The sequence below is a fragment of the Acanthaster planci genome, linkage group LG02 (genome assembly GCF_054643075.1).
Source record: "Acanthaster planci isolate LZ-2023a linkage group LG02, COTS_SCS, whole genome shotgun sequence".
NCBI lineage: Eukaryota > Metazoa > Echinodermata > Asteroidea > Valvatida > Acanthasteridae > Acanthaster > Acanthaster planci.
Window position 1 is genome coordinate 26,675,841 of NC_141778.1, and position 21,538 is coordinate 26,697,378.

The following is a 21,538-nucleotide window of genomic DNA, read 5'->3' on the forward strand; positions in this document are numbered from 1 at the left end:
GGTAACCCAATTTATGAAATAACCCTCATTACCTTTGGGCCATGGAGAGCTTCTGATGGGATTTGGAGGCCATGTACTGGATGCAGCGCGGCTTCAGGTCAGAATCCATCTTGACGTAAGCTCCCCGGTTGCTGCCCATCTCGTAGTAGTTGGACGCAGAGAAGACTGTCAGCACCTGCAGTAAGTTGGTTATAAATGAAGTGTGTATCTACTTGATTTGTTCAGAGCTGTACTATGACCAGTGCTTTTGGAGAGCTTGTGAGGAAAGAGTTGCGAACTTGCTTGAGTGAGACCTGAACCCATAACCTTTAACTTAGAGGTGCACTTGACCACAAGGTACATTTGTTTATGCCTAAATAAATAAAATGTTTCCGTCAAAAATCGCATTACTTGTAAAGATGGCAGTTTTTGCATGGGAAAGTCTATAATTTACACAAAGTGAGTCAGATTGTGTGGTCATGTGGTGTATCTATGAACAAGTCCGTTCACATATTGCCAGGGCCGGGAATCAACACCAAGGTCACCTTGGACAGAGGAAAGTGCTGTATGGAACTCCACCTGTGACAAACACACATTTTGGGCTCTGAGAGCACTTTTGGGGTTAGTAAACACTCTTTTGGTTGACAAACACCGTGTTTAGTTACCAAACCTTTTTTGGTTGACGAAAACCTTTCTCTTTGACAAACTCTACTTTGAATGACATGTCCTTACCAGTCCATCATGGGTGTACTCGTACCCCTCTGACTTGCACTCGTGGGACCGGATCAGCAGGTCCAGGCCATGCTTCTTCAGCACTTTGCTGCTGATGTCCGGCCCAAAGTAACTCCCGCCGCCGCGGAACAGGTTGGGCTGGCAGCCGTCCACCATCTTGGGGTCACTCCACAGGACGTCCAGGATCTGCCGCCACTCCGAGAAGTTGACCTTGTCTGACAGGTCGTCCTCCTCTCCTGTGATCTCCTCGGCTCCTTCCTTCAAGGGAGGTTTTAGAACAGACTTGTACTGCAAAATAGAGGAAGGAATAATGAGAAAAGTGATATGGGGAGGTTTTAAATTGGCTTATTTAAACCAGATGGGGAGCCGGGAGATGAAGGACCGAGCTGATGCCAAATACTTTTTGTATGAAATAGGAAAAACTAAGTCAAAATTCATATTTTTTCACTGACTCTGTTAATAAATTTTGTTCATGCTTCTTGAAACTCCCCTCTACTGTCTATGGTATGTGCCACAAGGGTGCTACAAAAATGTAACAATATTCAAATATAATATCTGGAAATTGGCACACATGGCACTTGCCGCGTGATGTGATGCAGAATGCAGCTGAGTTGGTATCAAGGGAAATTCCCACTCTATGATGTGTGGATCCATTGGTTATAATAGGATTCAAAATTTCACTTGAAAAAAGGAAAGTCTTTGAAACCAGTTGGCACCTTCATCACCTACTAAAACCCCCCAAGTGACAGGCTCTAGGCCAATAGGAATGGGTGAAGTGCCTGTAGTGTTTCTGAATAATAAATACTTATCTAAAGTAAAGTATCAAAGTATCACAATTAATATCCATGTTCATCAAGCCATCAGATTTGTTTATCTCCAACAGCTTGAGACAACCAGATGTCTACCATAGGTACCCATATATACTACTGGGTAGAGACAGGTAATTCTGGAGTCTATGATTCCAACTTGGGAAATTCCCCTCCCCCATCAATCATTCTGTATGTGAAGCAGAGATGGCATGTCAACAACATGCCTTCTGGGCAATAAACTGCCTGTGGTAATATATAGGTTTGCATACCCAAGGCACAGAGCATGCAAGACCAAGTGTCACTGGAACCTACGGTCTTCGCATGGGTACTGGTTACCTCATTAGAAACAGCCTCGCTCTTTCTTCCTTGCTGCTGAAACCACTCAGCCAATTTCTCTTTGTACTGCCACAAACTGATCCAACAACTCATGGTGTTCTGGACTCATCCAGGGGTTCACCCATGAATAACGACAGTGTACATGTTCTTAAGGCTTGATTCTTGTCCAATTCAAAGATTCGAGGAAGGCTTTCAGTCAAACCTTTTGCCTGTCCAGGTTGCTCAGCACCGTCAGGTCGGTCTTGTCTGAGATGCCACCGTGCGTGACCAGGATTTTCCCGTCAATGACAGTTGCCAAGGGCAATAAGGAGAAGACATCCTTGAAGAGGGGGATGATCCACTGTGCTTGCTGTTTACAGTTGGGCTGGGGTCAAAGAGTAGAATTGTGGGCAAGGTAAAAACAAAAACTCACTCCATCAAAATGATACCTTTGCTTTGAATTTCTCGCTTCACAACACCGTGAAAAGGGCAGTGACTGCTTGTCATTGTGATTTGATTCTGTATGGCAACAAAAGATGGCGCTGTGACAACTCACATGAGCCTCATGTGAGGATGCACTGCACCAACAGCAGTACTTTGTCAGAATGCCAGCTGAACAAACTTCATTATTTCACACAATAATCAGAAAAACTGAACTTTTAACTTAACAATTTACCTTTGAAAGAGCCTTGAGGAATGAACTTTCAAAGCAACAATAAATATGTATCAGGCATGATGAAAAATTGCTTTCTCCAGAGAAGCTGTGAAATATTAATGGTCCCTTGGCGTAAGCTGATGCGTTTTATCCCGAAGTGAAGCAATTCTGATCATTGAGCACCTCAGGACCAGAAATGTTGCATGACCCTCCCCTGAGCAATTTTGTATTTGTGTGTTCAACTTAACCTTACAGGGAAGTCTCCCATGTGTAGAATGAAGCAAATGTAGCTCATGAACTTGTCCCATCAGCTATACGTGTATAATGACAAATTGAAACCAGCAGCTCTAAACCTGAACAGTCTCTCCAGGGAAGACGCTGATAAGTGCCAATAAGTGGTCTAGCATGAAAGTCTGACTCCTGGCCCATGCAACAGGGATATGAAGCACCTGTTATTTCATTGGGAAGATCATAAACAGTGACTGTAAAGCCTCAAATTCAAAAGCCTGGAGAGCCGAGGGACACTTCTTGAAACAGATGCAATAAAACCAGCAAAATGTAATTACTGTACACCAACTGATACACCCTCTAAAATCTATCAGACATTATCCATACTGCAGGGCCCTATGCATGTTTCCCTGTCTCCATTACAAGTGGCCCCATGGGTGTACTGACTATTGAGGAGACCAACAGTCCCATTTGACCAGTGTTAATAAATCACCCCACAAGTCTCACGCAAGGGAAATGACATGTAAGGGTAAATGAACAACATTGTTCAACAAAACTTGACAAATTGAGAAACAAGTCAGGTTGAATTTGTCACAAGAAATGCCGACATTAAATAGAACAGCCACAGGGTACTCACTTTTCCATATTTCATCTGGACTTCCCTGATGAAACCATACCTGAAGTGATAGGGAGAACTTCAATCACATATCAGAAAAAGACACCAGAAAGTTTTCATTTTGAATATGAGTGACAACATTAAAACTAAAACGGGGGCTCTTTCTGAGCTGCTTCAAAAAGTACACAATAAAGAATAGAAAATTTTTTGTAAAATTTCTTTAACACATGTGAAGGGTTTCATTCCAAAATAAGATACGGGCCATTGAAATATTGAGCAATGGTTCAATAATTATTGAAAATTTAAGAACGGAAAGCATGTACCCCATCTCCTCACATACTGTTCACTGTTCTGACTCATTGGATAGGTTGTTACCAAATGAAACCCATAGAAACTGGCTGAAGGCAACCACGAGAAGGTGGAATTCAGAGAAAGACCAAAATGGCACTTGTCTCATTGAATTCTTTATCGACCGTACAGCATCTTTTGCACTTGTTGTCTTGCACACTGAACTAGAGATACATGTACGGTAGGAGAACTGCAAATTTTTACCAAAGTCACAATATGACCAACGTAGAAAACCGCATCCCTAATGCATCCCATTCATCTTTTAAATGGCCTAGGCAAGGTGATTTATTCATGCGTCCCATTAAACCGGCTTACAATATTTGTTGTGTCATTTTGAAAGCGTTTTCCGGCTGTTTGTGTTTACCGCTCAGGCATTGTATATTTATGAGCAAGAGTGTGATGGCATCCAAGGCAGAAAATGCCAGGGTTACAGCTATTTCTGCACTCACACTCATAAATTGTTTTGTTTGTCACAGTTTTCATTTAATTTCATGGCATTAGTTTGGCCAGTGAGATAATTTTCTTACAAAAATTTCAAACCAATTTTGAACCAATTTTGCGGGATCACAATCAGAACAAAAAACCCTATTGAATAGGGTTTTCCTGTAATGACATCACAAACATGGCTCCCTCATTTGTCAAGAAAAATACTAACACTTTTACATGTAAAGGTTAAAAAAAAAACTTTTCAAAGAGAAACCCAAAAGAGATATCAGATAAATGTAATTTTATATATTTAAGAGTAGAACACAGTACAAAACACATATGGGTCATTCTATAAATTAGGAGTCCACTTTTTTGTGTGTCCCTGTCACATCTGACATGATTTTGTAAGTTCAGAACAGTTCTCTCATTTCCACGAGTAATAAATTAATGCAAATTACCTGCCAAACAAATGGAAATAGTTTGAAATCAATTTCAGTGATACTGCTGCATCAAATTACACAGGTTGGGCGTAACAGGGACACAAAAATACCAGTTTTGGACCCGGAATTTATAGAATGACCCATATCCAAGTAACATTCCCATCATGGCCAATTTGAAATTTCAGTTTAGCAGAGACTAAAAATCTGCACATCTAGAAAGGTTTCGAATTCTTTGCTTCAAGTTTCTACTTATTTCCATGTATACATGTGTGCTAACTTTGCAAATGGGAATGCAATTCCAATAACAGTAATATAGGGTTACTGCAAAGGAAATAATAACAAGCATATTCGGTATTCTGTATTAAAGTACAATATATTTGTCTTTCTTCCTCCAAAAAATCATAAAAAGTCAGTCTACTATTCTTTACGTAGAAAAGTGCTCTTTATTAACAGGTACGTATATAATCAAACTTTAATTTACACATCATTATGCCTGCAAAACCATAAAAGCTCTTTCTGCAGGTGTAATTGGTCTTATCAAATTAGCACAAACACACTACGGGTGTCTGCGATGCTGCAAACTGTACACATATCGGCGATAGTGAAATGGATGGACTGTTTGAATCGTCGCGAAGCCTACAGTATGCTCTTTGGGTTGTACTTGTATTTGTTCAATGGATTTCATTTCCTATACTTAAGTGTCTCAACTGACCTTGTTGGAGGCAATGATACTAAATGCATTCATGGGGGTAATTGGTCTGTAGCAGCAAGGATCAAATGCTGGCAATAACAATATTTTTGTTAAACAAGCCTTTAGATCTTGAATTCCCTGAGGAGATTGTTATACAAAGTGGTGATATCCTTGAATGGAAATAACTTAAGCAATGGCCCCTGCGTCCTCAAAATAATGGCACTACACTTAACCGCTGGAGAGCTTTAACTTGGCAAGTGGTAAAGTACACCCCATTACGAGGGGACTCCACTACACAGCAAAGAAGGGAGCACTGCTCAGGCACAGTGGACATTCCGCTGATTGCAAAGTCATTTTGGGAACACATAGCCAGATGTTTTCTACACCAAAGATAGGCTGGTATTCTGTCTTGACAGGGTTTGTCGGAAATTCGCAGCATTTGGGGCATTTGTACATGTGCATGGAACAGGTCGGTGCAAAACCCTGTAAGGAAATTGGACTGACACCTTTTTTTTTCAAACAAAAGACTCAGCGATGGCTGAAAACTGCTGATAACACTGACAACAAATACTCTTCTCTTGGCAGGGTAACATTTTTCTGTAGGAAAATAGAAGAAATATTTCTAAAAAGGGTTTCAAATTTTGCAAAGGTAAATAAATTCTGACTGTGATCAGGCTCGATCTTCTTTCACTGAAACTCACTTTCCTTTTTATGTCCAATTCATTTTCTCTAGACAAATGAGACCTGTTATTATCATTTCACACACTGGACAAAATTTACTACTTCCGGTCAGTTAATAATTACAGTAGTAAACAAGTAAGTGTACCAGCTACTGACACAGGAAAACATCGCCGCACATTATCTGCTTGCATAGTTTCAGAGCAGCCAACACAGTGAGCGAATAAACACAAAATGACACATGGCCTTTCGGAATGAGACATCTGCCCACCTCAGATTCATGATGTGATCTTCATGATTGCCCCTGTTCAAGTAGACCTCATTGGGGTAGACCAGAAAGAAGGCCAACAGCAGCACAGCAACTTCTACGGAATTGGGTCCCCTGTCTACAAAGTCGCCGTTGAAGACGTAAGGGTTTTCCTTGGAGGGCAGGCCATTCTGAAACCGAAAGCGGAACAACTTCTTAATCAAATACATTAGTTTCCAACATGCACTTGTATCTCTTGAAAAGTGTACAGCCTTGTATCTTCTGGGCTCAGTGAGAGTCAACAGAGCGACCATCACTTTGATTTGCACCTGCAAGTTAAGAATTGAATAGCTGGATGGAACTAAATATTCAAATGAATTATGCACAAACCAGTACACTACACAATGCCGGCAATGCAGCAGGGAATGGCTGCATGTTGGCACTAATCAAGTGTCTTTTCAAAGGAGCTTGTTTTTATGACTTGCGTTGCTCATCACTGAGGAAGTCTCTCATGCTCAGCATCCCTTAAGCAGAGTACAGCCTTGATCTGTGGCTAGAGTACTTTTCAGACATAAGGCTCATTGACCTTATTGTAAAAATTAAATACCTGAAGATGTGATTTGTTGGGCAGGTTGTTTTCATCACTTGTGTCTATGGTGTGAAATATATCGGAATATCACTACACCCCTGGGAGGGATGCCATAAATTACTACCTACAGAAGTCAGAAACCATTCCATTTCTGAATACACTTGGCTGCAGAGCGGTGGATGGCAGTAAATTAGCTTGTTCATGGTGAATGGCTTACAGGTACATGAGGATTTAAACCCCTAACCCTGTGGCCACAAGTCATGGCCCCTTGCAACATTATAGCAATGCTCAAGACATGAATCAACGACAATTTAAAAAAGGTTACCTCAACAGGAACAGAGTATACGTGTCACCCCTAACTGCAAGTTCCTTTTTTTTGTCATAACGAATTCAAAAGCTTCGTACAGAAAGAACTGATGACGGAAACAAGGCAATGATTTTGTTATGAATTACATTCACAAAATTAAGCTACTGAAATAATTATGTTTACAAAGATTTGGAGTCTGGAATCGAACCCAATTTTTTCAAAGGCTCACAGCAACCTTGGTACTTTCCTCAGCAATTTCAATTTAACCAGCTTGATTTAAAAGTCACAATTTTCTGTAGGAATATCTACCACCGTAACGGTCCACACGTACAACACTCTCAAGTATTCAAAATTCAGTGACTCTAGGTTTCAGTTGAATCAGATTCATTCAAAATCAAAATTTACATGATATATATAGTAACTTTGACTAAAAATGCTGACTTGACCAGATCTTATAATACTTTTTTAATGTATGCATTCAATAATCTCTAACTCAGAGTTGCCCAGAATTGACTGCTTAATTCAAAACTTCCACTGTCTGTCGAGACAGATTTTTGGCATTGTATTTGCAAACTGGTGGGTCAGGTCAAATCAGGGACAGCTTTCACTGATTGGCTAAACAAAACCTGCTACATGTACATCAGGTGTCTCTAGGCAAGTTGACATTGGTTCCTGTCACACTCAGCTCCACTCTCATACATTCAAAAAATTTTGGGTGAGTCTTCCTTCTGGACTACAGAATGTTCTAATCAGTAAACACACACACAACCCTTCTAGACTACTGTCCACATTCTTTCGCACATGTTCATAATGACAGTAACAAATGGACATCAATAACCACGGTCACACACACAATAAATGTATGTAACATCATGCACGACACTTGGGCAGGTTGAACGCAACCTACACCTTAATTTTGAATGGCTGGAAAGAAAAATACTGGGAAATTACGAGTACGGGATTGGTCTACAACTTTTGGCACAATCTAATTGTATGTTGGGGACAGTATGATAACCGTAGCATGCACAATAAACAAGCTGGTCTAATGCTGGAATGAAATTGAGGGGGAGACAGATGCTTGTGACAAGATGTAGTTAGGCTTGTGCATGTCATCCACATGTACATCAATGGTGCAGTTTATGACTTGATAACCTAAACTCAAGTGCGATATGAACCCTCTTCCAGCTAGTGAAGGCATCTTCCCACTTGACCAATGAGCTTGCTGAGGTCAACTCGCCAGTTCACATCCAGTATAGTAAGTCCCTACAAGATCTGCACTACTAAGCAGGCAGTCGCAGGTTCGAGTCCTGCCTGAGTAAGCCTGTGAAGCTTGTTCTCAGTGCTAAAACGCACCATGAAGCAGGCAGGGCTTGTCCCATTCAATCAGTGAACCCAACCTCATAATCTGCTCCCCCCCGACTTGCGTGTACAATTATTATTATCAAATAATTATATATAAAAAACAACTGCTTTCCTGTCTTAAGCTATCTCTTTCATCCCTAAACAAACTGAACGAGCCCTACAGCATTTAAGGGTGAGACGGTGGCCTGTTAAGCAATAGGAATACAAGTCTTGTTTGTAGCGCTGCTACAGAGTATGGGCTTCACCACTTGCAAAGACATGTGCATGTACGCACATGGACAAATGCTGACAACAGATAGCTAGGAACAGCCCCAGAGGTCCATTATGGACACAGCATGTCGGCGCTTTTATGCACCGCCTTAATTTCCCAGGACAAATTGTACACCAAGAGGCCTGAGCACAGAAGAAAAAAACAGATAGCAAATGGAGTCCAACACTGGCCAAAACACTCCTTATTTTTTAGAAAAGGCTCATTCAACCTCGCTCAGGCTGCTAGAGTATAGTGAACCCTCTACAATAAACGCTAGTGACAAAGCTTGAACTCTGCGGTCAAATTGCAAGTCAGTGTGTGGACTTGCATGCACTGCAGCCACACTTGTAATGCACACATGCCTGTTCCACAGTAGTGGGGACTACACTTGTGTTGAAACATGGATGTTGCGGGGGTGAAAAATGTCATTGGAATAAAGAATTGTCTCCTGAGCATGGCAAAGGTCTACCCCGCTCTTTCTTGACAGTCAATGTAACGGTTCTATGGAACAGTGCTGCTAACGACCCTTTCCAAAACAAAATAAAGTACACCTACATGTACAGCTGATAAGGTACCGGAACTGGTTTTGAACCAACCCTGGCATGCAAATCACGTCCCAGTCACTCCCCGATTCTGTGAGGTTTGAGTCTTGGATATCAGTGCAGGGTTCTTTCACCAAAAGATACAGATGGCCATTTTTGTTTAGAATCTCCTGCACTGTATCAGAGATCCTCTGGTTTAATTATCAGCCAGAATAAAATGCTATAAATTGTGCAAACGACAGAAAACATATATAAGTCAGTGTTACATCAGAGATTTCAATGAAGTAATATACCCCTAAGAAAACCTTGCAGTTTAAATATTACTGACAAAAAGGCATCAAAACAAGTGTCAGTATAGTGACTATTTCAGGTGTGAACAGGAAAGAGACGTGCTTAAGAAATTATGAGGATGACACAGGGTACATGGCAGTTGCTGTGTGGAGATAAAATGTCACTGTGATCAATGCATACTAAGTCCAAACAACTTGATTCTCCGGTTCTTTTTACAACCACACAAGATATCCTTGCATGGTGCTACTGCAAACCTCTGTACTTGACTTGCCACCTTCACCATGATAAGCTTCAAAGCTCAACTTCAATCTAATTTTTGGTGACTAATGAAACGCTTCCCCACAAGATCTCAGCAAGCTCCAGCAGCCAAAGCACAGTCCCTGCTTCCTTTATTTACCTCTTTCTACCCTTGATGAACTACTAGTGTTTGTAGATGATGTCACTCCAGAACAAAAATAAAATACTGAAGCAGGAGAGTCACCATGGCAACCTGTTGGGCATTTAGCATTGCTAAGGCAACGTTTTCAATTTGACTGAATTTTCCAGATAATGATCCGTGCTTTCATTATGTTTGTTTCCATTGCTGTGATGCCCATTACTTTGCATGCACTGTCAAAACCTGGGAAAGATGTACAATGCACAGCGTGTACAGCAACAAACACAGACATCCCTGGGGGATACACATCATGTGAGCGAACTATGAGCCAAACTTCACTAATGAAACTGAAAATGGATGCCCTGGATTCCCAATTTAACTCTGAGGTTCAGCAGCAGGGATTCAGCAGAAATGAACTTAGTAGCACATGTATAGAACACACACTTGTGGGATTCCAGACAAAAACTCATACTCAAGCTTGTCTGGGTACCAAAAATTCAGTTTTTGTAACATGGAAAGCCTTTCAAGCTGCAATTTACCATTTTGTATCAGATTTTTAAATGTCTGATTGATACAGAATTTTGTAGAATTTTCACAGCAAAATAACAAAGAAGACATTTCTACAGTGCCAAAATCACTTCAAAGCATACAAAATAACACAGAACTAGCATGTTGCTTTTAGTGACAAATCTGCTGAGGTTGGCAGAGTATTTATGCAGATGTTTCCAATAGTTAGAATTAAATTCTTGATCAGCATCATTAATCATTATTTGAAATCCAGGGCTCCCCTAAGATGCACACAGTCAGAAAGTACATTACTGTGACAAACACACTGTCTACTATTGTGGAGAAAATCGGATATCCACGGCACAATGGCCGCACAGACTCCCATGGCTATGATCTTCCTAACAAGCATAGTATGATGGACCAAATCAAATGCCTTCGAGAAGTCCACACGAACCACCGTCCCTAGGTTACGATTTCTCCCTGCACAGCACCATGAAAAAGAACATGAATAAGACTAACCAGAGAGTGGCTGGTTGAAACTCCGGAAACATTACCAAACTGGTGAATATCAATCTTATCCCCAATATTCGTAACAACCCATTTAGTGATCAAAAACTTTCTGCAATTTTAGCAAAGACGGACGTGAGTGAAACTGGCCTAATAGTTTATCAACATTAGGGGGTCTCTGATTTGAAATCAGCACAAAAATGACATCCTTCAATTGGAGCAGAACAGTTCCCTCAGCCAAAGAGCAATTCAAAATGTCAGACAATGGGACACTCAGCCCATACTGCTGAGGAGACATTACTTTTGTCAGCAGGATTAACTGAGAGATAACCAATTTGTGCTATTAGGTACAAATGTACATGTAATTTCATTATTTTGGAGGTGAATCGCATTCATTCTTACAACCCAATAGGGTATGCCTCAATCTGGAAGACTGACTTTTAACCTGACCAAACTTCTTTGTCAATTTATGAAGGACATGGGACATGGCAACTTTCAAGATGAAAAATAGGAAAAACAAGTCACAGTAAGCACCCACTCCACTGCAGATGACAAATTAATTAAACTAGCCTTAGGAAACCTTGCAAGAGTTCATTAGGACAATGCTCCCAGCTACTGTTATCCCATATTTTTGGTGGGGCCCAATACCCCTTAAATATTCCAGAACCAAGAATATTGAATCAGGCTTTTACACTGTGCAATCTGTAGCTTTCAGGAAGGTCCAATGGGGGTTGGGGTTAAGGAAATCTAGACAAAAGTTTGTTATGTCCGAACATACTTGGGGGAATGTGGCCACACATTGAGGTTTTGATTGTACAAGGGTTTTTGACTGTCGAATGGATAAAACTGTCACCGGTATTTATGAAAACAAACCCAGATAAGCATGACAGGAGGAAAAATAAATCCTGTTTGCAAAACAGAAGTTCCAGGAAAACCTAACGTTTGACTGTCTGCAGCCACTATTAGTTTTGCTTGCTTTCTCAATGTTATTGGAAAACAAAAAAACAAACAGAGTGACAAACACATTCCGGGTGAAAAAAACCGGACATCATTCTAATTTGGTACATTTATCATCATGACGTTGAAGAGTTTTCAACAGAAAAGCCATAATGTGTGATTAAACTATGCTGGATGTAAAGGCACATGCAACATGGTGTCTGAATTTGCACATCATCTACAATATCTTACTAGCAAGGTGACTATTAGAGCTTCAGTGGGATTCCCTGCAAATTTTCTTGTGTTACAGAATGAGGTCATGTTGGGTACTGTTGTGAAGACAGCGATGTTGGAAAACAACCTACATTAACAGATAGAAGGGTCCCCTTCTTTATAACATACTGGTATTTCTTGTATGACTACTTTTTTTGCTGACTGCAGTAACTTTTATTCCACACTGCAACTAAAAAAGGAGGCTCTAAAGACGTCAGTCTGTTACCATGGCAACACAGCTTTACTTGACGCTTGTGAGGTCCAAAGTTCAAACAAAGTCCCTATAATAGAGGGACAATTCCAACAAAGAAATTTCACTAGAGTCTAGGTCCCTATTTACTACCACAGTATGATAGAATCTTGTGAAAATCCCTTGGATTTACCCTTTCTAGCTATCACATGTATACAACATAAGGTTTTGATGCAGATTTCTGAGGTTTTTAAAAATATTTTGTGTGGTTGATTTGGTCAGGCTGAATTGGTGGGTTGGTTGGACTGGGTAGGGTAGGGTTTGGACGGGTTGGGTTGGGACAAGACACCCCACTTTCTTGCATCTGCACAGAGTGGAGTAAAACCAAGACTCAAAGGTGCATGATGTCCAAACCCATCCAATTCAATATGGCTATGTAAAATAGCGTATTCAAATATTCATTGGTACTTGCATCAGCCAAGACAGTCAAATTTTGGCCCCCATCTAATTTGCAATCTGATCAACAGTTGTAGGCCCATGAAGCTGCTTCTGTTCATTCCTTATTCATTACAAATCTACAATCCAGCATGAGTGAATATTCAAATATTCAGTCAAATATTCAGTTATTCCAATTGAGTCAGCCCCACAAGTCAAATCTTTCATCAATATCAATCATCAGTGATCCAATGTTCTATATTCACTTCATACACAATCATGCAACCAACAGAAATGTCTAAAAACATCTCATACAGTCAAAAAAAAAATTGGCTCCAGGTATTAAACAAAAGATTGATCTCATCTGATGTGTAGTGTGTATGTGTAATGCGTAAACACCCTCAAAACAGTTCCTGACTTTTTTTTAAATTGCAGGAAATTTTTCAGGGATATTAAAACTGGCCTCCAGGAGCTAAATAAATATTTCAAGATACCCTCAACATTGCAGACGTGACTTTCCAGGAATTTCGTCAATCCCCGGCCACAAATTAGCAACTTGCGCCGCAGCAACCACGGCACATTTGCAGTGGACCAAAGAGTGTACAGCACAATTTTTTTTTCACAATGAAATTGCTCATTTTGCTTGGCAAACAAGCAGTAAACTGAGGAAACATATTTAAGATTAATCTCACAATCTGCTACTTCAAACTCTTGGTTTATTTCTTTTTAATGGACAGGTGGAGAAATGTGCATGTGTCCTTTGTGAAAAGCAACAAGGTTTCCAATATCATGCAATATCTGGCAGATGAAATCGAAACAGATTTCATGCTCAAAACATCCACACACACATCACAACCTCCACAAGTTAATGGGACAGCCTTCCCAAATTTAAATTAAAGTCTGCATATACATGTACATGTAACTGCTCTTTTTCTACTATCTAGAAGAGAATACCCTTCTCATATCCCCTCAGGCAACAATTTCATGGTTATAAGATACACAAACTGCACATAGATGTATCAATCTAACAAGCAGCTCATCTAAGTTTATGCACTGTTTGTAAGACTGCTCACTGAGTTGCTTCCACAGAAACCAGAAAAAAAGGAAACGCGAATCTCCCCGGTGCAAGATCACAATCTGCTTTTTACAACACTCCCTGCTAATACTGACTTGAACCAGCCAGCCGACAATGACAAGCTCTGTGGTCAAGTGGTAAAGAAACACACACACTGATAAGCAGTAGGTTGAGGGTTTGAGTCCTACCAAGTAAGCTCAAGAGCATAAATATAAACTGTGTACATTTCTCCCCTTTACTGATACAAAGGAGGTGGAGAGTCATCGAACAAAGTCACCAAAGCTGTGCTTCATGTATTAAAGTCAAAAATTTCCAACATGGACTATTCCAAATCCTCAGTTCATCCCCCTCCCCGGATGCCGAGGGATATTTCACTGAATTGTCCACGCCCATCAGAAACACACACATTCACTCACCTTGTAGAAGATGATGAATAAATCATCCAGCTTGCCATGCAAATCGCCTGAACCGGTGGGAGAAAAAAAAGGAAAAGATAAATTAAAAAACTGCCTGAAGGTACCTGAATGTCGGGCGGCAGCGTTCCACCACAAACAGACAAAAGTGGTTGAGGGGGCCTCCCATTTATTTCTATTTCTTCTAACAGAAACCCTTGTGGATTTTTAGAGAGCTACTGTATGAAGAGTTTTGGCGGGCCCTAGTGTGTTTGTATCTTTCCAGCGTTTACGGTGCAAGCTCAGTTCTCGCCATAATAAAGCACAGTATTAAACATCAATCCATCCCCCGATAAAATAACTGAAGCTCAGAATGCTTCTGGAGTAAATGCTTTGACATTTAGAATCCTGGAGCTTCAAGTTTCACCTGCTTAAAAGCCTTTGATCTTTTGAAGTGTGGCCTTCGGATTTCTCAGAGGATGAAATATTCCTGATTATACTTACACGCATCAGCCACATACATGTCAAATATCACAATTAATAAGCAGTAAAAACTTAACTGATAAATGATAGAGATGATTTGATGCATATCATGATACTGAGGTCATGATATGATAGGCATACATGCACAAGCATTATGATACATGTCCTGAACTTGGGTAGTTGTATGGCAATTTTTGTCTACGTGGTGTAACTGTGCACTGGGTTTCATCTTTCTAATATTTACAATAACTGCATGCCTATGGAAGCTGCTCGGTTGCAACTTCATAGTTGAAGCTTTGGTGAAATTTGAATGAAAGTACATGTACATGTACTCTTGCACACTTCAATTTTGATTTAACTTGTCACTGTTCACCCTACTACTATGAGGTTATCTATTATGACTGAAGTTCTGAAAGGAATCGTGACTGGGACTTGTGAAAGGAACTGAGACTGAAATTGTGAAAGGGTTTGTGACTAGACTTCTGAAAGGGTTTGTGACTAGACTTCTGAAAGGGTTTGTGACTACACTTCTGAAAGGGTTTGTGACTGGACTTCTGAAAGGGTTTGTGACTGGACTTCTGAAAGGGTTTATGACCGGACTTGTGAAAGGACTCATGACTGGATTGTTCAATTGACTACAGTGCCAGCCAATACCCAACTCACCACAGACGGTGATCTGCTTGGCCAGGGCTGTGGTGGCCTGGTTGACGTTGGGTTTGTCCCTCAGTAGCTTGCAGGCCTCCAGCAGCACCTGGATGCAGTACTTAGCGTGGATGGGCTGGTCCTCCTTCAGGCTGCCCACCAGCTCCTGCAGCTGCTGGGCTGTCAGGGGGAAAGTCAGGTGGACGCCCTGATAGGACTTCTCTACGGGGATCTTGTCCACATCCAGCTGGGCCAGCCTGTTGTCATCCCGCACAATCTGCTTGTTCTCCTCTGTAAAGAGTGGTATCAGTGTGCTATAATTAGCCTATGCCACAGAATAGTACATAGGGTTGAGACTAGCCTACACACTAACAATTGCGGCAATAATTTTAGTACATGAGTGAGGCATGCATGGCACTTTGACTAAAGACTAGCAGATGTGATTTACTGCCTGCCAACATTAATATCTTTGCCAATTCCTTTTCTGAGGCTTTGTGCTACACAATTACATAGTTGGACTACTATTCATATTGCAAATTCCTTTTCACAAGTCTATTATCACACGTTAAAGCTGTCTGCGTAATATCTCATTAAAAATCAGCAGTAAATTTCAGGACCATTTCAGTCGTTCTAGGGAACAGAATAGAATCGAATCTTTAGAGAGTTAAGACACACAGCCCCAACAGTTCTCTGTCACCTACATGTAATTTTCCACCTCATGGCCTTCACAACACATGTATTTTTAAAACAATTTCTGTACAAAAAAGCATCTTGTCCATTAAAGTACGTGCTACCTCCTTCTAATATCGGACAGAAGCCTATGACCACTCGTATCACACATGAACAAAATGAGCTAATAGGAGGAAATGAAGCAGAGGCAATTGGTTCATAAATCAACACTGATAATATGCCAGAATGGTAATTGTTTGGACAAACAGCCATACAGAGTGTCCTTTGATGCTGCCAACAGGTAATATATGTCCACCACTGTGACAACTAGCACTTGAAATAACTGCTACAACTGTGCATGTACATGTGTAACCCTTGTTTGTTTCAATAGGGTGCACATAAGGCCCCTATGAGTCGTGGTTACAGTTCTCTGCTGAATTGTGCGTAGCCCAAAAAGAATTAGAAAAACAAACACACTGTCACAACGATTATGGGGTTTGCAAGTGTTTCATTTAAAACACTGACTAAAATTGTTGGGTGTTGACTCCGGGTTGGAGAACAAGAGAGAGAAGTGAAGTAAAAGTGAAGTGAGTCTGAACACTGAATAAGGGGTGATATATACAGGGGTGAGAGCTGGGTGGAAAACAAGCTAAAATGGGGTAGAAAGTTGTAATCATAAAATAGTAGACAGGGTGTCTGGGGTGTAATGAGAAAACGGTCAAGGTGGATCCTAACTGGAATTTATGGGTCACAAAGATATCAACAGGGAAAGCTTAATCTCCAGGTCTAAATTGGAGGGAATGTGAGCCTTGAACTCTAACAAGCTTTGGAGTAAAATGGACTAGAATCTGGGCTTACACATGTACATGATATACTGGCACATCTAACTCAAATACACCTAGCCACATTATTAAAGGCTGCTGGGTACAAATGATTGAAATAAAACCTTTAAACAAACAATCACAAAGCTCTGACTTAAAAGCAGGTCGCTCAGGCAAAAGGTTTTGTGATCAGAAAAAAGATTAAAATTGACAGACAAAAAAAAAGATAAGAACATAGTCTAAGAACAAGGTCTTATCTCAAGGAATGCTTACAGCAAACCCCAAACTGTCAAACAGAGTTACTGCCTTTGATTAATAGTATCCCTCGGCTTCCATATCCAACTTACACAGCTCCAGAGAACAGTCGCTTTCTATGCAATGGGCAGTGAATTTCAAATAGAAGTTAGGTCTATATTTATAAGCTTTCTTGAATCTGGCTTGAATTGTCACTCGGTGCTTTTATTAGAGCATGCCATGGCAAATAATCTGCCTGATATTGTTTCCAAACTGACATAAGACCAGCTCAATCTGGATGGAATGAATGTGGTCCCAACAACAATCTGCACAGTGAGCCAACAAGGTACCGTAAGTCTCGGCCCCCTAAATATAACCAGAACTGCATGTACCTTCATCTGGCATTCCATCTTCGGATAGGAAACTGGCTTTCGGCGAGTCCTGGACTGAAGTCAACATGTCATTGAAGAAATTGTACAACTGCAGCGTGATAAGAAAACAACACAAATGATGAGGAAACGTAAAAATGAACTGTTCTCAGTCTTTCTTGGGAGCTGATGTAGCGATACATGTAATCTACCGGTACAATTCATCAGTGCATGCAGGATGCAAGGATGCAGCAACATGAAAGTTCAGAAATTGGAATTTGATAACAAATACACAGTGGTATTGTTAGGTACCATTCGAAAAGTAAAGCACGAAAAACAGAACACTATGTAGACAATTATGACCAAATAACCAAAATGTGCAGCTGCCATACATGTATCAATCAGCACTCTGACATTTAAATTAATTTCCTAAGGTAGTATTGATGCTGACATTCAGACATGTACATGTATTATATTATGCGGGGAAAAAATGTGTCATAACACTCCTTAACCTTTCCATCATTTATTGTTCGAATATTCTTCACACTCCGTAACAAATTTAGCAGAAGGGAAATTGTGGGACAATTTGATGCTGCTTGCCAAACGGAAGTGCGATAACACAACATCTGATCGATCCGACTTTGCTCCCATCATATCACAGTTCACACGTGCGTGCGTGCGTGCGTGCCCATTACTGGCTTGATAGTAACAGCTGGAGATTCTTCCAGACTTGTCACTCAGCAATGACAATGGTCACTGCATGTACGATATCATTTCTAACAAAAGGCTTTCAGAAGTAATCTCAAGAATCTTTGGAATAACACCTGCTTATTCATTGTTGAACTTGGAGGTTAACTGTCGGTCATAATTAAATGCATACATGTACATGTACATGTATATGTATTTCAGAAGTTAATAACACATTACAGCTACTGGTAGAGCTGTGTTCCTACTGTAGCTCTACATGTACATGTATGTATGCACTGAACATGTCCTGATGTATGGACATGTATGGTACATGTACATATAATTTTAAACAGAAGAGTGTGTTTTAAAGTTTATAATACACTTGATGATGGGCATGCACGAGACAATAGTATAGTCAGCAGTGCCATGTAACAATAAAAATGAGGAAAGAACTTCTTGAGATCCACATGGAAAGGAGTGTTACTTGTATCAATTAATTAACACCATGGGAGGTTGTTCATATCCAAGCTAGGTCCAGTCCTCGGTATAAGGCCGACTTTTTGGCCCCAATTTCAACTGTTTTCGCAACATGTACATGTAACTGTTAATTAATGTTCCAGTAGCAACTTTTCCTCCTTTCCTTTTGTTTTTGATGGGAGAGAGAGGAGCCTCTTGGTAGCGATGGATGGGTGGCTACATGCAGAAACCCCCTCGTCAAAACACTGCCGATGACCACCAGTACGTGTATCTGTGCTGTGCAAATGTGTACATGTGCATGAACCTCAACAAAGAATGACCCATTTCATTGAAAAGCTTGTCATGTATCCTTCTGAAGATTTTAGTCCGAACAGAACTCAAATTCTGAGATCTACGCCTGATAACAAGTAAATTACTCAGTCCGAGGCCTAGAAATACCTGGTACATTTGTAGGTACTACTTTGCAGAGTGGCACAGTCTACGGTACATGTACAAGTAATTCATTTATGCCCATAACCGTTGAAGAACCAAATCTCTGTCAAAAAGCCTCCCTTTTGCAACCTTAATTTCACTAAAGACACTCTAGCCAAATCTTTATCTCTCTCTGAAGGTGTACGTCTCCACTCATACCATTGCAGAGATTGTCAGCTCCTTGAACACACAAAGGTGAACGCTGCACATTATCTATATGGCAAAAGGTTAAATGAATTTGCCACTTGCTACCAAGGACAAAAGTATTAGATTTGATAGCCTGTGTGACTTGACCTTCAATTATTCGCTTAATTTATGATTGTCCAAAAAAGACCCATTCCAACAACAGTTTGACATCAAACCTGGCCATGTGAGAAAGATTCAAGGCTGTTATACATCAGGCATCAGCATACAAGTACATGTAGTTGTGTACATGTACTCTAAAGAACATGCAGAAAATGAATTGGATGTGGCTTGTTCATTTGATAGTTACTCTTACAATTAAGTTGCTGTTCTCTACATTTTCATGTTACATATACAGTAGTTTCTTTTTATTCCACCAGAATGCACAGGATGTTTTAGGTACTGGGTTCACAGAACTTCATGACTAGACCAGAGTATATCTGCAGTACCTTCAAATCAAAAACAATGAAACTTCAAGAACTGTGTAAAAGATACTTTTGTCCAGTTTGTGAGTACAATCCAGCAATAATGTTCAGAAACTCGAGCACAAAAGAATTCCATGAATTACAATTGGGTGGGGGGGGATTCAGAAGCAATCCACATGTACAAACATGCTTATTTAATAACCCTTAAGCGGGTAAAATACTGGAAAATTTAAAAGAGTTCAGCGCTTCCTCGCTGGCTCAGTAATTCAATCAAAGTGAAAGCTACATGTATGTGTACCACTGACAACTGACACTAATTCAATGCTGATTGATTCTGCAGAGGGCTTGGTACATGTACGTATACTATTTTTCATCTGCAAATGAAGAAACAGAAAACCCTGATGAAATTGAATTGCATCCAGCAGGATTCACACTCTTCTTCTCCTCAGTGACATCTCTGTCTGTTTTTAAAGCAGATTAGGGTGTGATAGAAAATCCACTACAGAACATATTAAATTTCGCTGCATTCATAAAACAGAAAGACAGCATACTGCTGGCCTTTGCACTAGGTTTGAAAGCTACGTGTAAGTGAACAAAGCACAAGGAATCTATCGATCTTTTCTCCATATTAACAGAACTGGTACTTCAACATTAAAAACCAACAATGAAATTCAACAATACAATAAAACTCAGGACTAGTGAAAATTCATACATTCACTATTCACTTTTGTAAGTATAATTCAATATTGAAATGCAAAACTAACTATGAAATTCGACAACACGATAAATGTCTGACCACGGAGTTGAACTCAGGTCCATTTGCATTCAACACTGAATTTCCAAACCAACAATGAAATACAGTGATTTCATCACAATAAGTGTTGGGCCATGGAGCTGTATGTAAGACCTGCAGTAGCATTGCAGCACTATGGTCTGACATAATACACAGGGATTTGTGCAACGAAATTTATTATACTGCTTCTAGATGATTGGCAGTAATCCTCAAACTACATTGTACAGTACATCACGAAAGACAGCCCTTAACAGGTACCGGTATCGGCCTAGAGCAGAAGCACCCCCTCATCAGTTGAAAAGAATCGTGTTGATCGGGAGTATTCATTTGTTGGTAGTGATGCGGCTGCAACACTTGCGTTTCCTAGTCATTCGTGAACCAGCGATGTGCGGTTAGTACCAAAGGAGCCTCGGTTGCCAAGGAAATAGCACCCTCTCTTGGTCCAGCTGGAGGCCCATACAATGTAGACGATTAATCTGAGAGGACACCTGTGGCACACACTCGTGCGTGAGTTCTTTAAACAAGTTACTCATTTTCTGTGAACCGTGAACTATTTTGGGCTCGACTTTTGGATGATTTTTTTATTCCTTTTTGCAATAAATACTCCTGACACCAAGCTGCCTCAAAACCTACATGTATCTCCCAGAAAGGGGGCTTATCAGTCCTTATGTGTCTCCACTCCAACACTTTCTGGAGGGGGAAAATACACACAGTGAATCTGAAATTGATCACAATATGGTACAGATGTCTCTAGTTAGAAAAAAAAACAGAAATAAGACCGAAGTCTACAAGCAAGTGAACTATGCAGATGTGGCCTACAGGTGTTTATAGTAATTAATCAGTGTTTTCAAGGTTTCATTACTTAAGAACTGCTGTTGGGATGTTTAATTGCCAGCTGATGAAGTTGAAGGATACAGCAGATGACACAAGCAGCAATTTGCTACCAGTATTCAGCAAATACTGGCTCCAAGGACACTCAAAATACAATCACAATCCATCTCCTGCCTGTGTTGCCAAAACAAATGACTGCTGCCTCAGGGCAATTAAATTAAACTTAAACCATCCGGAACTGTCCTGGGGGGAACTTTT

The 21,538-nt window shown here is 40.4% G+C and overlaps 1 protein-coding gene across 10 annotated transcripts in view; it reads right to left on the minus strand.

The window, feature by feature from the left end:
- The window catches only part of LOC110975884 (serine/threonine-protein phosphatase with EF-hands 1-like), a 61,023-nt gene that overhangs the window by 13,292 nt on the left and 26,193 nt on the right, over nt 1-21,538 (minus strand). For all 10 annotated transcript variants that reach the window (XM_087132782.1, XM_022228744.2, XM_022228743.2 and 7 more), the window contains 8 exons: nt 17,438-17,525; nt 15,343-15,612; nt 14,221-14,267; nt 6,189-6,355; nt 3,356-3,395; nt 2,059-2,220; nt 712-999; nt 33-175 (listed from right to left, as the gene is read on the minus strand). In XM_087132782.1, the coding sequence (XP_086988908.1) occupies nt 33-175; nt 712-999; nt 2,059-2,220; nt 3,356-3,395; nt 6,189-6,355; nt 14,221-14,267; nt 15,343-15,612; nt 17,438-17,525 (1,205 nt within the window). The remainder of the gene's footprint in view (nt 1-32; nt 176-711; nt 1,000-2,058; nt 2,221-3,355; nt 3,396-6,188; nt 6,356-14,220; nt 14,268-15,342; nt 15,613-17,437; nt 17,526-21,538) is intronic.